This window comes from Rosa rugosa, chromosome 2, assembly GCF_958449725.1.
Source record: "Rosa rugosa chromosome 2, drRosRugo1.1, whole genome shotgun sequence".
NCBI lineage: Eukaryota > Viridiplantae > Streptophyta > Magnoliopsida > Rosales > Rosaceae > Rosa > Rosa rugosa.
In genome coordinates this window covers 2022970-2039764 of record NC_084821.1, presented here as the reverse complement: position 1 = coordinate 2039764, position 16795 = coordinate 2022970, and the positions used below count along the sequence as shown (strand labels likewise).

Here is a 16795-nt window from a genome sequence, read left to right as displayed (position 1 = left end):
CTGAATTGGGTTGCCTCCCAAGCAGCGCTTGTATTTTACGTCTTGCAGCCAGACGGTACCTACATTAAATAAAGTTAGTAACTTAATATTAACAAAGAAATACAAAAAAAATATAAACAAGTAACTATGAATTACAAACTACAAGTATAATTAACAAGTATTTTGTACACAAGACACAAGTTAGGTACACAAGTGAGTAAAAAAAAAACATGAAAAATATTTACACAAATGTTTTTTTTTTTTTTTTTTTTACCTTAGTGTATCACAACATTTTGTTACATTTTCTTTTGTCATAAATATTATTGATATCAAATCTAATTCCAAGCGGTAAATCAAGTGGACATGCGGCCCAAGTATAGTCGCCTAGACACAAAGTCCCTCCTACATCCGTTGGGCAACCTTACTGAAATGGCCAGGTAGGGGAGGACGAACACGAGAGGAAAAATCCATTTTGGCATGAGCTAGGCCCATTTGTAAGCACTTCTGGATTCAAAAACCCGTCATGAACGTTGTCCCCTTCCTAGACACCATCTCACATAGGATATTCTTACTAGGATGTAAAAGGTCCTAAGTGTGTTAGACAGTTCAATGAATGTTAATAAAGGCCGCCCTCAACCTTAAGGGACCTGAACTAGGTACCAATAAGGGGTTTAGGCCAATATTAATAAACACGACTTCACCTATTCCTTCTTTAATTTACAACTCACAATTAAACTCGTATTCAACAATATAAAAAAAACAACCTAGTTAATTTAAACTAAGTTTCAAACAGTTTATATACAATAATTATAAACAAAAACAAGTGATTTTTCAATTCCCCGGCAACGGCGCCAAAAATTGATACGCTCAAAGCAAGCGCATAATTTAACCCTGAAAACATCGTTAGTAGTATAAGCAAATAGGGATCGTTCTATTCCGGGGATTGAGGGTACACCTGTCATTGTCAAAAACAAATAAAGAATTAAAATAATAAAGTAAAAAGTATTATGTACAAAAATAAAATAAAGAATAAAAATATATACAAGTTAATATAAAAAGGGGGGTTTTGAGATTATAGAATTGGAATTAAAATTAAATGAAATAAAGAAAGTGTAAAAACACATATACAAGGGTGGAACACAAGAAACAAAGATCAAAACTACAATCATATGAATGAAATCCAATTACAATTCCTATAGTTGATTATCTATGTCATGAGAAATAAGTTGACCATGTGAAACATTCGAAGCAAATGATTTCCCATATTTTACTTTCCTTAAATATTTAATCTAAGTGAAAGCACCTAAATTAAACCTATTGAACATGCAATCATAGTCTAGAAAACTAGCTAATCAAGAACACATTCAATGCATGAAGAACAAAGAAAGGATGTCAACCAAAGTGCACAACCTAGTATGAAAAAGTCCATCTATTTGCAATCCTCCTTAATTGATTTCGACTTTTGTCCAAAGCCTTTACTACTTAAATCTAGCACCAATTACATGCATATATCCTAAGTTGGCCATCAAAGAACACATACATATAAAATTTTTCCATAATCCAAAATCAATTAAGCAATCTCACATAAGCAACATAAAAATCAACATAAAGAAATCACAATTTTTATTCAAACATAGAAATTGGGCTTAAACTTTGCCCTTAATGTTATTGTTAACTAGAAACAAATTCCTACGAAATTAAATAAGGAAAAAGAATGAATTACACCGTGAGTTGGAGATGGAGATGGAGTGCTTGAAACGTTGAAATCTTGAATCTTGGAAGCAAGCCTTCAAGGTGGACGATGGAGGATATGATATTCCCGGCTCCTTCTTCTTCTTCTTCTTCTTACTTGAAAACGCAGAATTTTGCAACTAGAGAATGGAGAGAAAAATGGAATGGAAATGGAGAGACAAAGAAGATGAAATGGATGAAGGAATGTGTTTAGAGTGAGAGGAGAAGGTGTTTATATAGGGAAGAAAAAGAAGAGTGAAATGATAAATGGAAGAAAAATAATGAAAGTGGTTTGTAAAATATGGAAAAGATGGAGTAATGATGAAATGAAAGCAAGGCATGAAGGTGTAGAAGTATGGAAGTGATGATGATCTATTGGAGCAGAAAAATATATCCAAGGAAAAAGAGAAAAGCATCTAGCTTTCTTCATGTGGGTAGGAAACTTGAACATGTGGTGTTGAGCTGTTTTTAGATCAGTTTCTGCCCCTTTATTCCTTCAATTATTTCTCCAACAAGCATTCCCAATTTCACTATGACCTCTTCATAAAAAATGTTCCATTATGAGTGTAGATCACCCTGGTAAAATTTCATATTTTTATTCCATGTGGTTGGGCCGAAAATGCTGCTGGACCTCTTACAGGTCCAGTTTTCCAGTTTTGCTTCTGCAGGAAATTGGGCTGACTGTTTGAAGGCCTTCCGCTCAATTCTAGCTCTGGCACTCTTCATAAGAAACGATCCTTAGGATGTCTAGAATGGATCTGGAAAGTTTCAGCTCATTTGAAGTTCATTTGGTCCGGCGGCCGCTCCTTCTTCCTTGCTTGGCTTGGTTTTTCCTAGCCGGAGTAGGAAAATGTGTAAAATTGACATTTTAGTACATTTCCATTTTTCTCCACCATTTATAGGTAAGTGTGGACCTAATGCTCATTTCACCATCATTTACTCCAATGTACCTAAGAAAATAGAAATTGAGTTAAAAATCGATTCGTTAAGGAATTAACTAAGCAAAATGTGAGGAATTAACTATTAAAATACCACATTAAAATGCTCCTATCAAATTCCCCCACACTTAGCTTTTGCTAGTCCCTTAGCAAAATCAAAAACTAACAAACCAAAAAGACTATGACACAAAACAAAGAAACCAACGAAAAAAAATGACTAAGTATGGAAACAAAAACACAAAGACTCAAAGAAACCAAAAACGTAAAACACAAAGCAAAACACAAAGAAAAAAAAAAAAAAAAACGTCACACATAAAAGAGTAAATTCAAAGACAAAGACCAAGATGTTGACATCACAAAGACCTCTATTGCCCTTTAACATATTGACTCAGAAATCTCTTACTTTCACAACACCAAGATTAGCACTCAACCAAGAATCAATGTTAAGCATTCGAGAGTTAATTAAAACATATGATCCACACATACACAAGTAGGACTTGGTTGTAACAATGGTGATGGGGTTTAGCTTAGCATGCTTCAGACAAGTATGATTCATATCCTCACAAGGTATATCCACTCTTTCTTCTCTCAGATCAAGGCAATGCTTAAAAGCTTATAATCACTCATTTATATGTGAGAGAACATATTTTAAGGCAGTCAAATAGCTCACATATATAAGAAACGAAAAGCACTTTGTGAATATAATTTTTTTTTCAAAAGATCTCATGAAGGATATCAACTACTTGCACGAATGGACCCAAGCCATAGGTTCAACTCTTGTAACTCATCTCCACATCAAAGGCTGTCCCATCTTAAGGATCAAGAAGGTCTTCTCAAAGGGTTGTAATGGGGCTAAGGCTCAAAGTTTTCAGAAATGAAAGGTATGGAATGTCAAAGTATCCTAAAAACCTAGCAGAGCTCATGCAGATGTAGAGAGACTTCTAGAAATCCACCAACTCAAAACGCCACACCCATAGAGGTAAAATAAAAGGGCTAATGTCTTCATGTTGGGCCCAACCTTCCTTCTAAACTTCCTTTGAACTCTAGTGAAATGGACAAAGGTCAAATTTTTCTGTAGTGGGCCTTCAATTCAAAGCAAACTCCAAAATCACTAAGTATGGGGGATGAAAGTCCATAAACATATATATTTTTTTTCTTTCTTTTTCTTTTTAGCCGTACACAATTTTTCTCTTTTCTTTTCATTTTTTCACGGCTTCAACATATCTTTTTCTTTATGGACAAGTCTATCCCCACACTTGAACTTTCACCTCTTCTCAATCTTCATCCTTAGCACCAAACCCATGTAGTATGTCTCAAAAGATAGCTCCACTAAGTTTTTAGAACAAAGGGTAGGATTATCACTATACTAAGGTTCAGGGGTTAAGGATTTTTAGGGTGATGAAAGAAAAGGCTTAATGTAGGCTCAAAGGGGTTTATCTAGGGGGGTCCCACGATGGGCACAAATGGGGACACAAGTTTATTTAGCAATGGTGGTAATTCCTAGAGAACCTCTATCCCTTCCAGAATCAGGGCCATGTATTGATATCACGTCTCAACAAGCACAAGAGCGAATTCTAGCATTCTCTAGTCAATTAAACTTAATCTATGGCAAGCAGTCAATCAAGATGAAAGAATAATGAGATCATCAAAACATCGCCAAGAAATTAAGAATATATTTTTCATTTCACTCCAAGAAAAAGGGACATGGTTCAATTATCTCACATGGATTTTATGAATCACAACTCATCTTAACATGCTCATATTCTGTACCAAGGTCATGCAATCCATATCCACTACAAGTGCATACATTTTTCATATATCTCAATTAACCAAAGAATACCATGTTAAAATCATCTCAATGTTGTGATCCTCTTTTAGCCTTAATTTCAGAGATATAAGCTCATCCTAGACAGTTAAAAGGGCATCCTATGACTCAAAAATAAAAACAAAGGACTAAGACTCAATAAATAAAATCAACGAAATTTTTTTAATTTTTGACATTTTTCGATTTTTTTGTATTTTCCAATATATATGACTCAAAATAAAAGACTCAAATATAAATCCCTTCCCCCACACTTAAATATTGCATTGTCCTCAATGTAATCAATCATAAGCATGCAATGAAACAAATAAGCATAGATAGAAGACATTTATGAAAATAAATCCTAAAATAAAAACAAAAGAGAAAAAATTAAAAAATAAAAAGAGATAGGGAAAGAGAAAGCAAATCTGTGTAGGCGGCTCCTCCACAGCTACGGTTGAAATGGGTTGCCTCCCATGCAGCGCTTAATGTTTAAAGTCTTTCAGCCTAGACTTGTACCTCCATTTACTCCTTTGGAGGAGCGGTATGCGGGCGAGTGGCAGCCTTCTTGCTGGTTTCAGCCTTCGGAGGAGGGTTCTGATGGAGTGACATAAATAAAAAAAAAACGGGGGAGGCAAGGTTCGAAACCTTAACCTGCTACACGAAACCTTTGTCCCCAACCACTGGAGCACAAGCTGTGCTTAATATAATGTGTACAAATTTTATACTTATTATGTCATAAACGAACATAATAAAAATAAACGAGAGGCGAGGTTCGAACCTCAGACCTCTTGTACACGAACTTTACACTCAACCACTCGAGCACGGCTGCTCACGTTATTATCCATACCAATCCTTTTATTTAAACCAACTGTTTCAACTGTTTCAACAATTCGGCACAAAACATCCAAGACTGTTGCAGAAACCCAGCCCAACTCATCCAAAACTGTTTCAGAAACTCGGCCCATCATGTCCAAAACTGTTTCTGAAACTCGGCCCATCAGGCCTCCACCCACAGCTACAGTGATGCCTTGATCCGAGACAGGCCCAAGTACGGCCCACTTGTGTCACGGCTTATCCCTTCCGTGATTTACGGCAGTCAAATCTGCTTTCGGCTACAGCTGTCTGCCACAGCGCCTCGAGATTCCCTCGGTCCCCTTACACGCTCTCCACGCGCCAACAACTTTTCCGGGTTTCAGGGCGACTTTAATCCAACGCGTAGAATGAATCACAGGAATCGTCCATCCAACGGTGGAGATCTGCTCACCTCGCTCTATAAATAGGTGCATTCTGAGGGCGCAACTGTTCACTCCAAAGGAACGAAAATCTCTCCTGAGTTCCAGCCCCTCTCTCCCAACTCTTCAGCTTTCCTCTTCTTTCAAAACTCAAAATATTTCTTCTTCGATTCAATCCTTCTCTTCTGATCTTCTCTCCCATCTAGTTGATTCAATCCCATCTTTCCTCTGAACTTTCAGATCTCCAACACACCATCATCATCCTTAATCCCTTTAACAACAACTCCTTCAAACACTCGACAACTTTACTCTTCGATCTTCACATCCCCTCAACCCATCACCATGGAACCACGAACTCTGCAACTGATGGAGCTACAAACCCAGCAACAAATCGAGGATGGAGGAAACAACCAAGCAGCCGGGAGTAATGCCAACACAGATTTCTGGCGAAGCCGTGCCAGGTGGGTTCCTACTCCAGATCAAATAAGGATCCTCAAGGATCTTTACTACGACAAGGGAGTTAAGCGCCCAACTACAGAGCATATTCACGAGATCTGTCTCCAGCTGAACCAGTATGGACATGTTGAGGGCAAGAACATTTATTTTTGGTTCCAGAATGTCAGGGCTCGAGAGAAGCAGATGAAGAGGTGCAATCAGGCTGCTCAAGTGCCCATGGGAACTAGTTCTCCTGGTACTGGTGGATCCATTGATCTCAATTTTGGGTCCACTGGTTCTACTGGTGCTGGTGGATCCATCGACATCAATTTTGGGCCAGCTGGTGGATCCATTGACATCAATTTTGGGTCCACTAGTTCTACTGATGATGGTAGATCCATTAATCTCAACTTTGGTTCCACCGATTCTACTGGTAATGAAGGATTTCTTGATTTAAATTTTGTTTCATATTCTTCCTCACACTTCAACACTAATACCAGTACAACTCTTTTGGCACAACAGGAGGACAAACATCCCTGCAACAACGAAGAGGAGATCACCAGGAGATTGAAACTCTTCCATTGTTCCCCATGCATGGTGAGGACATCTTGGGCATCATGAAGACTACTTCCGAGGGAGGTAGCGGTTATGGCGGTGGCTCTCACATTTCCCTTGAGCTCAGCCTCAACTCCTACAGAGATGCAGACATGGCTTAGTATAGAGTATTATTATTATTATTATTATTTTTTTTTTTTTTTTTTTTTTTGTAAATAGCTGAAATTAATAAGACTGAATGAATGCATTTTTTTTTTTTTTTTTTTTATTATTTTTTTTTTAAATTTTTTTTTTTTATTATTATTATTTTTTTTTTTTGTAAAAAGCTGAATTTAATAAGACTGAATGAATGCATTTTATTTTATTTTTATTTTTATTTTTATTTTATTTTTATTATTATTAAAAAATATAGGACTCAAAAATATTTATAGGACACAAAATGAAAGACAAAAATATTTATAGGATTCAAAATGAAAGACAAAAATATAAATCCCTTCCCCCACACTTAAATATTGCATTATCCTCAATGTAATCAATTAAAAGCATGCAATGAAATAAGTAAGCATATAGGGATGGAATTTACGAAAATAACTACTAAAACAAAAAGAAAATGGAGGAGTAAAAGGGGAAGAGAAAGCAAATCTGATTATATTCTGAATTGGGTTGCCTCCCAAGCAGCGCTTGTATTTTACGTCTTGCAGCCAGACGGTACCTACATTAAATAAAGTTAGTAACTTAATATTAACAAAGAAATACAAAAAAAATATAAACAAGTAACTATGAATTACAAACTACAAGTATAATTAACAAGTATTTTGTACACAAGACACAAGTTAGGTACACAAGTGAGTAAAAAAAAAACATGAAAAATATTTACACAAATGTTTTTTTTTTTTTTTTTTTTACCTTAGTGTATCACAACATTTTGTTACATTTTCTTTTGTCATAAATATTATTGATATCAAATCTAATTCCAAGCGGTAAATCAAGTGGACATGCGGCCCAAGTATAGTCGCCTAGACACAAAGTCCCTCCTACATCCGTTGGGCAACCTTACTGAAATGGCCAGGTAGGGGAGGACGAACACGAGAGGAAAAATCCATTTTGGCATGAGCTAGGCCCATTTGTAAGCACTTCTGGATTCAAAAACCCGTCATGAACGTTGTCCCCTTCCTAGACACCATCTCACATAGGATATTCTTACTAGGATGTAAAAGGTCCTAAGTGTGTTAGACAGTTCAATGAATGTTAATAAAGGCCGCCCTCAACCTTAAGGGACCTGAACTAGGTACCAATAAGGGGTTTAGGCCAATATTAATAAACACGACTTCACCTATTCCTTCTTTAATTTACAACTCACAATTAAACTCGTATTCAACAATATAAAAAAAACAACCTAGTTAATTTAAACTAAGTTTCAAACAGTTTATATACAATAATTATAAACAAAAACAAGTGATTTTTCAATTCCCCGGCAACGGCGCCAAAAATTGATACGCTCAAAGCAAGCGCATAATTTAACCCTGAAAACATCGTTAGTAGTATAAGCAAATAGGGATCGTTCTATTCCGGGGATTGAGGGTACACCTGTCATTGTCAAAAACAAATAAAGAATTAAAATAATAAAGTAAAAAGTATTATGTACAAAAATAAAATAAAGAATAAAAATATATACAAGTTAATATAAAAAGGGGGGTTTTGAGATTATAGAATTGGAATTAAAATTAAATGAAATAAAGAAAGTGTAAAAACACATATACAAGGGTGGAACACAAGAAACAAAGATCAAAACTACAATCATATGAATGAAATCCAATTACAATTCCTATAGTTGATTATCTATGTCATGAGAAATAAGTTGACCATGTGAAACATTCGAAGCAAATGATTTCCCATATTTTACTTTCCTTAAATATTTAATCTAAGTGAAAGCACCTAAATTAAACCTATTGAACATGCAATCATAGTCTAGAAAACTAGCTAATCAAGAACACATTCAATGCATGAAGAACAAAGAAAGGATGTCAACCAAAGTGCACAACCTAGTATGAAAAAGTCCATCTATTTGCAATCCTCCTTAATTGATTTCGACTTTTGTCCAAAGCCTTTACTACTTAAATCTAGCACCAATTACATGCATATATCCTAAGTTGGCCATCAAAGAACACATACATATAAAATTTTTCCATAATCCAAAATCAATTAAGCAATCTCACATAAGCAACATAAAAATCAACATAAAGAAATCACAATTTTTATTCAAACATAGAAATTGGGCTTAAACTTTGCCCTTAATGTTATTGTTAACTAGAAACAAATTCCTACGAAATTAAATAAGGAAAAAGAATGAATTACACCGTGAGTTGGAGATGGAGATGGAGTGCTTGAAACGTTGAAATCTTGAATCTTGGAAGCAAGCCTTCAAGGTGGACGATGGAGGATATGATATTCCCGGCTCCTTCTTCTTCTTCTTCTTCTTACTTGAAAACGCAGAATTTTGCAACTAGAGAATGGAGAGAAAAATGGAATGGAAATGGAGAGACAAAGAAGATGAAATGGATGAAGGAATGTGTTTAGAGTGAGAGGAGAAGGTGTTTATATAGGGAAGAAAAAGAAGAGTGAAATGATAAATGGAAGAAAAATAATGAAAGTGGTTTGTAAAATATGGAAAAGATGGAGTAATGATGAAATGAAAGCAAGGCATGAAGGTGTAGAAGTATGGAAGTGATGATGATCTATTGGAGCAGAAAAATATATCCAAGGAAAAAGAGAAAAGCATCTAGCTTTCTTCATGTGGGTAGGAAACTTGAACATGTGGTGTTGAGCTGTTTTTAGATCAGTTTCTGCCCCTTTATTCCTTCAATTATTTCTCCAACAAGCATTCCCAATTTCACTATGACCTCTTCATAAAAAATGTTCCATTATGAGTGTAGATCACCCTGGTAAAATTTCATATTTTTATTCCATGTGGTTGGGCCGAAAATGCTGCTGGACCTCTTACAGGTCCAGTTTTCCAGTTTTGCTTCTGCAGGAAATTGGGCTGACTGTTTGAAGGCCTTCCGCTCAATTCTAGCTCTGGCACTCTTCATAAGAAACGATCCTTAGGATGTCTAGAATGGATCTGGAAAGTTTCAGCTCATTTGAAGTTCATTTGGTCCGGCGGCCGCTCCTTCTTCCTTGCTTGGCTTGGTTTTTCCTAGCCGGAGTAGGAAAATGTGTAAAATTGACATTTTAGTACATTTCCATTTTTCTCCACCATTTATAGGTAAGTGTGGACCTAATGCTCATTTCACCATCATTTACTCCAATGTACCTAAGAAAATAGAAATTGAGTTAAAAATCGATTCGTTAAGGAATTAACTAAGCAAAATGTGAGGAATTAACTATTAAAATACCACATTAAAATGCTCCTATCAGTGTAGGATATTGAGATTGTTCCGGGATGCTTGAAGTTTCGGCCTCCTTATCAATTATTTGTTGTTGCTTCCTCTCCCAATAACTCCTCTTTCTTGGGGTGAAAATTGATGGATCCACCTGCATCGTGCGAGCATCCTCAGCGCGTTGCTCAATTAGTTGACCTTCCTCAAACTGTCTTTGCCTTTGTTGGTACTCGCGTTCGGTTTGTTCATAACATTTCTGCATTTGAACTCGTAGGCCATCCGCATCCTGCTTATTGCTTTTTTTCTAAGCTAGCTTCTGAGCTTTCTGTCCTTGAGGACGTGCCTTTCTTGATGAGGGAAGCTCATCCTCAGTAGTGGGTGTTTCATCGCTATCCAAGTTGACATGATTAGGACTAAAGTGGGTGTTTTCCATTGATGGCGTTTTCCCAAACTTTTCCGTATTTTTCAAGTATTGCCAACAATGCTCAAACACAAAATCGCAACCTTCCGAGTCGTAGTACGTTGATTTAACATTCATGAGCTACATTTAATATTAAGTAAATAAAATATTTTAAAAAAAACCCTTCGTATAAATCGATCAATAAACTATATAACAACATTTTACTTTTAACAAATACATGAGAAATAAAAAAATTATCATTATTGAACATATTTCAATATAATTACCTCGTCCTCCATATTTTCGCCGCTTCTTCGTTGAAAGTGTTCGACCTTGTTAAGAGCTTGGCGCCACTTCATACATGCCGGACTTATTCTCTTCCAACGAGAGTGGCAACTAGAATGTGTTCTCTCCATGCAACCGGCCGGTTTGTGAGCATTGTACTCCTCCGCCACACGACTCCACAATAAATCCGACTTTTGATCTTTTCCGATGCAACCATCACCCCCAATGGTGATCCAAGCTTGGCAAAGAATAACTTCTTCATTGTGCCTCCAAGAATCCCCTCTTGGAGCCATTTTTTCCAAGACAAAATAAAAAAGGAAGATATATTTAAGAACAAGAAGATGGGTTAATGAATGGAAAATTGTGAAGGAGATGGAGGATATTTGGTGTGAGGAAATAGAAAAGAATGGGTAGGTATTTATAGAATTTCCTACATTTCACTGTTCCAACGGGTATATTTTTTTCCCCCAATTTTCTGGTAAATTTTTTAATTTTTTTTGGAACAAAAAGGAAATAATAACCCTTCAATTAATAAGAGCCGTTCATCACTTTTTTCCAAAAAAATCTGAGCCATTGGATCTTGAATAGATCCGTTACAGTCAAAAAAAAAAAAAAAAAAGGGTAACATCGGACCGTCCAAATTGATCAGGGCAACATCTGGACCGTACATTTCATGACCGTTGGGGGTTCCAACGGTCACCAGGGGACAGCAACTGGCGTGGGGCCCACGTCTGCAGACGGAAAAGCAGGCGACATTCTCTCTCCAGCTGTTTTTCCGCGCGTGCTCTCTCTTCCTAGCAGCCCTGGCGCGCGTTTCCTTCAATTACTCCCTCTGGCGCGTTGGTTCGGCATGTGGGCTGAGACAGCAAGTGGGCTGGCCCCCATGTACAGTGATCAGATCTGGTCCTGGAAAAGTCTCAAATATGAGACTACAAATGAGTCCAAGTCCTATATTTATAGGACCAGACCCCCCAAAAACACAAGGTTGGAGATCCAAAGTCTCAAAATGGCCCAAAAATAGGTTTGGCACCCCATGGTTGGAGTTGCCCTTAGGGCTTGGACTGGTTCTATTCTGAGCCTTGCCCTGGGCCTTTTTAGGGGGCTAAAGGCTGTTGAGGTTTGGCCTGCTTATTCTTGGCGTAAATGGGATCCAGGGGACTTGGGCTGGGCACTTTCTTCTGATGGAATTTTGAATTGGACCTTTGTTACATGGTTCTTCGGTTATTTTGGTAGAAGTTGCTCCCTATTCGTCGTATGAATTTATGTGGAATATGTGTGGTCGATCATAATACCGGTTATATTGATAGAAAATTACTTTATGTTTGGCATATCTTTTTACATGAATTATGCATAGTTGGTCATACCATTGGAGCTCTTTACATAGCCCAGTTTCGTGCTGGTATCCAGTCATATCCTTGTTAATAGTGGTGACAAACAGGTTAGCCCGACCCATTTTAAGCGAGCTTATTCGTGCTTTAGACCGTGCTCGGGCTGACCCATTTAGTTGTGCACGGAATCGGATAGGCTCATATCTCAAAATTAGGCACGAATTTAAAATTTTAATTTGAGTATTATATATTTTTAATTATAATTGAAAATTAATTTTACTTAACCACTTAAAAAATAAAATAAATAAAATTCAAATACCTTTTCTAATCTTAGTTTTCTAAAAAGGGCCGTGACCAGACAAATTTAACTTGCCAAATTTAACTTGACAAAGAAGTGAAGAACGAAAAAGAACGCGCCGCACGCGCTAGGGTTTTCACCAAACTTTTTTGTGCTCGTCCGGCGGCACGTCCTTGCGGCGGCGTAGTCGGACGGGTGACCTTCTATTTCGCCGTTCTTCTTTGACGTGCGAGCATGGTTTCTGTTAGAAGTCTGATGGCAGGGGCAATCTCAGCGGCTAGTGGTGAGTGGTGGTGGTTTGTTGGGCGGCTGGGCTTGATTGATCTGGTTTGGGTCGCGGGCTCCTCTCTAGTCGGAAGGGCGATGGTGGGTTGTTGGATCTGGATGGGAGTGCAGGCGCAGGCGCAGGGCGGTGTTGCGACGCCGGAAAGGTCGGGCTCCGGGCTCCCTTGGTTCGACAGGTGGTGCAGCACGCAATCCAGGTGCAATTTGGATGGTGGAGGATGGGCTGAGGGGCGGAGATCATGGTGGGTGGGGCGACGATGGAGGGGAGATGGTGTCTGGCCGTCAGGTGCGGTGGTGGTCTGGCGGTTATGCGACTGGACTGGTGATATCACAGTGGCGGGTTTGATGTCTGGTTTGTGGGCTTGGCTAGTGATTGGTTTGTTCCCTTTGCTGATTGGGCCCGGATTGGCCATGTTTTACTTTTCTGTAGCTATGTTTTTCCAATTGTTTTTGTTTATTTCTATATTTTAGTTCAATTGCGCCATGTGCGAGCAATAAGTCCCTATATAGATTCTATAGGGCTAGTCGGGCCTTGTGCCGGTGTATGCTCTCTACGTGCCTTGTCTGGCCTAGCGAGGCGACGATCAATTGTTAATTGGTCACAACCTCCTAGTGGCAGGATGAAACTGAGTGTTGTCGGATTTATTTCTCGGCGGCAACATAGTAGGAAAGCTATGATTTTGGTATTTATGCTTCGCTGTAATCGAGTTATCTTTCTGTTATGTCACCGCTTTGTCAAAGCAAATAGAGTAGCCATTAGTGCACTCTTTGCTAATTGGTGCTTGTTAGAATACATGTATTTTGTAGAGTTTTTTGATATTATTTCAGGACGCGCTATAGATGCTTATTGTAATAAGGGGTTTAGGCTCAATGTCCCCCCCTTGTATTCGGCAGTTTCATTAATCAAGGCTGGAGGGTAGCCGCACAAAGCCCTCATTTCAAAAAAAAAAAAAAAAGGGCCGTGACCACTTACCCATTTTCAGTTTAAAAATTGCCCACTTACTCCACTAAGAGTTTTTTAACCCCATTTACCCAATCTAACATTCATTGACAGTTTTGCCCCTATTTTAATTAATAAATTACATCTATTCTCAGACTCTCTCTTTGATCTATTTTCTCTCTCCTCCCCCCTCACCGATTTCTCTCTCTCTCTCTCCATGTCTGCAGATCAAAAATTTCCGGTTCGGGTTTGAATTTGGGTTCGGTTTGTCGAGCCTCCACCATCAAGCCACTGCGCCCACCACTCCACCATCGATGTCGGGCCTCCACCGCAGCCGCTCTGTCCCCACCGTCGGACCATGCCACCAGAGGAGGACGCCATCCAACTCCACGATCCCAACCCCACGCAACCTGGATCCAGATCGTGAATCCAAACCCGAGATGAAGACTGCCCAAACACCGCGCTCCATTCCTTCACCTAAGCGTGGTGGCTCCTCCGCCTTGACCCATCGCAGCACCATGGTCATTATCCGCCGTTTTGACCAGACCCCCGAAGCCACTCACACTCGCCCTGACCCTCAAGTCCGCCGCCGACCCCAGCAGCTCGTCCCCTGGGTTTTCGCCGCCGCGGCTCCACGGAGAGCGACGACGAGGATAACGTGGAGGGGGAGGAGTAGGGTTAGTGGGTGGGGCGGCGTGTAGGGAATTGGCGAGGGCGATTTTGAAGTTTCTGGAGATTTATGAGAGTTCTCTTGCAATCTTTAGAGGCAGAGAACCCAGACCAAGCAGAATAGCCAAAAAAAAAAAAAAAATTCAATGTCATTGGATGTGTCTGTAACTCTCTCTCTCTCGCTGAAGGAAGAAGAGGGGTAAGCAAATGCTGTATCTGGGCTTTGATTGCAGTGGTTTGTTTCTCAAAAAAATTGGTCGATTTCAATATGGGATGTTGCTAGAAGTTATTGTTTTGTTTATTATGATTTGGTTGGGCAATAATAAGATCATTAGTGGGCAATAAAATGATTATTAGAAGATAATAATAAGATTATTGGGGGACAATAAAATATTTATTGGGCAATAATAAGATTATTACGGGGCAATAATAAGATCATTGGGGGACAATAATAAGATTATTTATTTGGATAAACCTATTAAAACTTTCAAAATTAAAAACATCTTTATTTTTCACTAATTATTGACCCCCAATAAATTTGTTATTTGGGGGCAGTAATATGATTATTGGGGGCCAATAATATAATTATTGGGGAGCAATAATATGGTTACTGGGTATTATTAGGGGGCAATAAATTCAGACGCCGGAATCCGGTCCGGTTACCTGTCACCGGAGTCCGACAAGGTCTCCGATGACTTCTCTCTCTAAGTGACAAAGAAGGAGAGGGCAAAAATGTCTCAAAAATAAATAAAAATGAATAAAAATAATAATTAATTGGGTAATAGGGAAATGATCTTTTAGACCATCTCCAATGGAGTAGTCTTTTGCCACTTGGACAACTGAACGGCTACTTTTGACATTTTTGTTTACTCCAACCCATGTGCTATTTCTGACGTGGTCTGATGTGGCAAAAGACAGATTGGGAAGGCTGTCAAATTTGACAGACCAAAGGCAAACTGTCTTTTATTTTTTTATTCTCTCTTCTCTCTCCTCTCTTCTTCTATCTTCTATCTTCTCTCTTTCCTCATCTCTCTCGTTCATTCTCTTCTTCATACCCACTTACCCAGTATCTACTATCCAGACCAAAGCAAAATCAAGAAGGAGAAGAAGATAGAGATTTCAACAACACCCTCTTCCTAATTTCTTGGGTTTTCCAAGAACAACAAAAAAGACAGAGAACAAATGTTTTCCCCAGTCTATTAAAGCTCTAATTCTATCCCCAAAATTTCTTCTCTTTGTCTGATTCTCTGGGATTAATGACCCCCTCGCAAATCCACCCACAGCAAAGCTATGAGGAAGCAACTCGCCAACAAAATTACTCAGCTTCGGGTTTTCCGGCGAAGTTCCTGCAATTTTCGGGTACCCACGGAGCCGCTGTCCTCCTTGGTCGTCTTATGCTTCTGGGTTCGTCTCCGACCTCCTAGAGCATGGATTGGCACCTGGTGGAGCTTGATTCCTTGAGTGGGTTGAATTGGTGAGTTGTGGTATACGCTGCCACCAGGGTATTTCCTTTTGGATTTTGAGAGAGATTGGGTTTCAGAGAAGAAGAAGAGCGAAGAGCGAAGAAAAAGAAGAAAGAGACTATTTTTGTTATAAAATATTTCAAAAAATAATAAAATAATATTTAAATATAACTAATCCATTGGACCAAAAATTTGTCAAAAATGACCCTGACACATCATCATTCAAATTCGAATTTGACACAAGTTTTTTGACTAACCCGTTGGAGATGCTCTTAGAGTGTTTGGGTAAATGAGCAATCTCTTAGAGTGTTCGGGTAAGTGGGCAATTTTTATCCTAAAATTGTGTGAATGGTCATTATCCCTTTCTAAAATTAGTTTCATAATGGTTTTATTTTCTACTTTAAGAAAGAAAGAAAGAAAACTCAAAACTCAAAAGATTTAATATCATATATTTTTTTTTCTTTCTAAATTCTATAATTGTATTATTGTGAGATTAATCTTCTTTAGTAAACATATATTTAATATTTAGGAAAAATAAGTTACTTATGTTAAAATAACGATGTAATGTTTTATTTCACTACTTTATCAACATTTATGGAATTGCATAGGTGAAATTGTTAAGAAAATTTGTAAAGAGGTCTAATGTTCAAATCTCATCATTGTAAACTTTTTATATGTTCGTAACGGGCCACCCCATAATATGTTGTGCTCGGGCCGGGCCGGATCATGGGCTAATATATCATTACCCAACTCGACCCGCTAGAATGGGTCGTCCCGACCAGACCCACCCTTAATAGTGCTGGGGTTGTGCCAGGCCAATTTTAAACAAGTCAGACTCGTGCTGTGCTTGGGCCTGGTGGCCCTTTTGCCACCTCTACTTGCTAGGTTTATTTTTCAATGTGTTATTGCATCTAGTACCCATTTTCATTTTCTTTAATTTTGATGTAGTTTCTACATCTATCACTTGTAATCTTTATTTTTATAGAACTGTCGTTTTTCTTCAGAAAAAAAAATAAAAAAATAGAGTGGTTCTAGTTGGACTTCCAAATTTGATATTTGGACTCTAATTCACT

General features: G+C 38.2%; 1 protein-coding gene across 1 annotated transcript; it reads right to left on the bottom strand.

Moving 5' to 3' along the window:
• Positions 1-10358: 10358 nt before the first annotated feature.
• On the bottom strand, positions 10359-11112 carry LOC133728053 (glutathione S-transferase T3-like). Its single transcript, XM_062155475.1, has 2 exons — positions 10742-11112; positions 10359-10595 (listed from the first exon to the last, which is right to left on the bottom strand). Exons 1-2 carry the CDS (start codon positions 11030-11032, stop codon positions 10359-10361), a joined length of 528 nt encoding a protein of 175 aa, XP_062011459.1. The 5' UTR covers positions 11033-11112.
• Between the last annotated feature and the right edge of the window lie 5683 nt (positions 11113-16795).

Bases quoted from the DNA above. Each gene is read 5' to 3' on its own strand.
- LOC133728053 (XM_062155475.1), bottom strand. From the start codon at position 11,032: ATGGCTCCAAGAGGGGATTCTTGGAGGCACAATGAAGAAGTTATTCTT. The intron at 10,596-10,741 runs GTAATTATATTG...TATTAAATGTAG, and splicing joins GCGAAAATATGGAGGACGAG to CTCATGAATGTTAAATCAAC.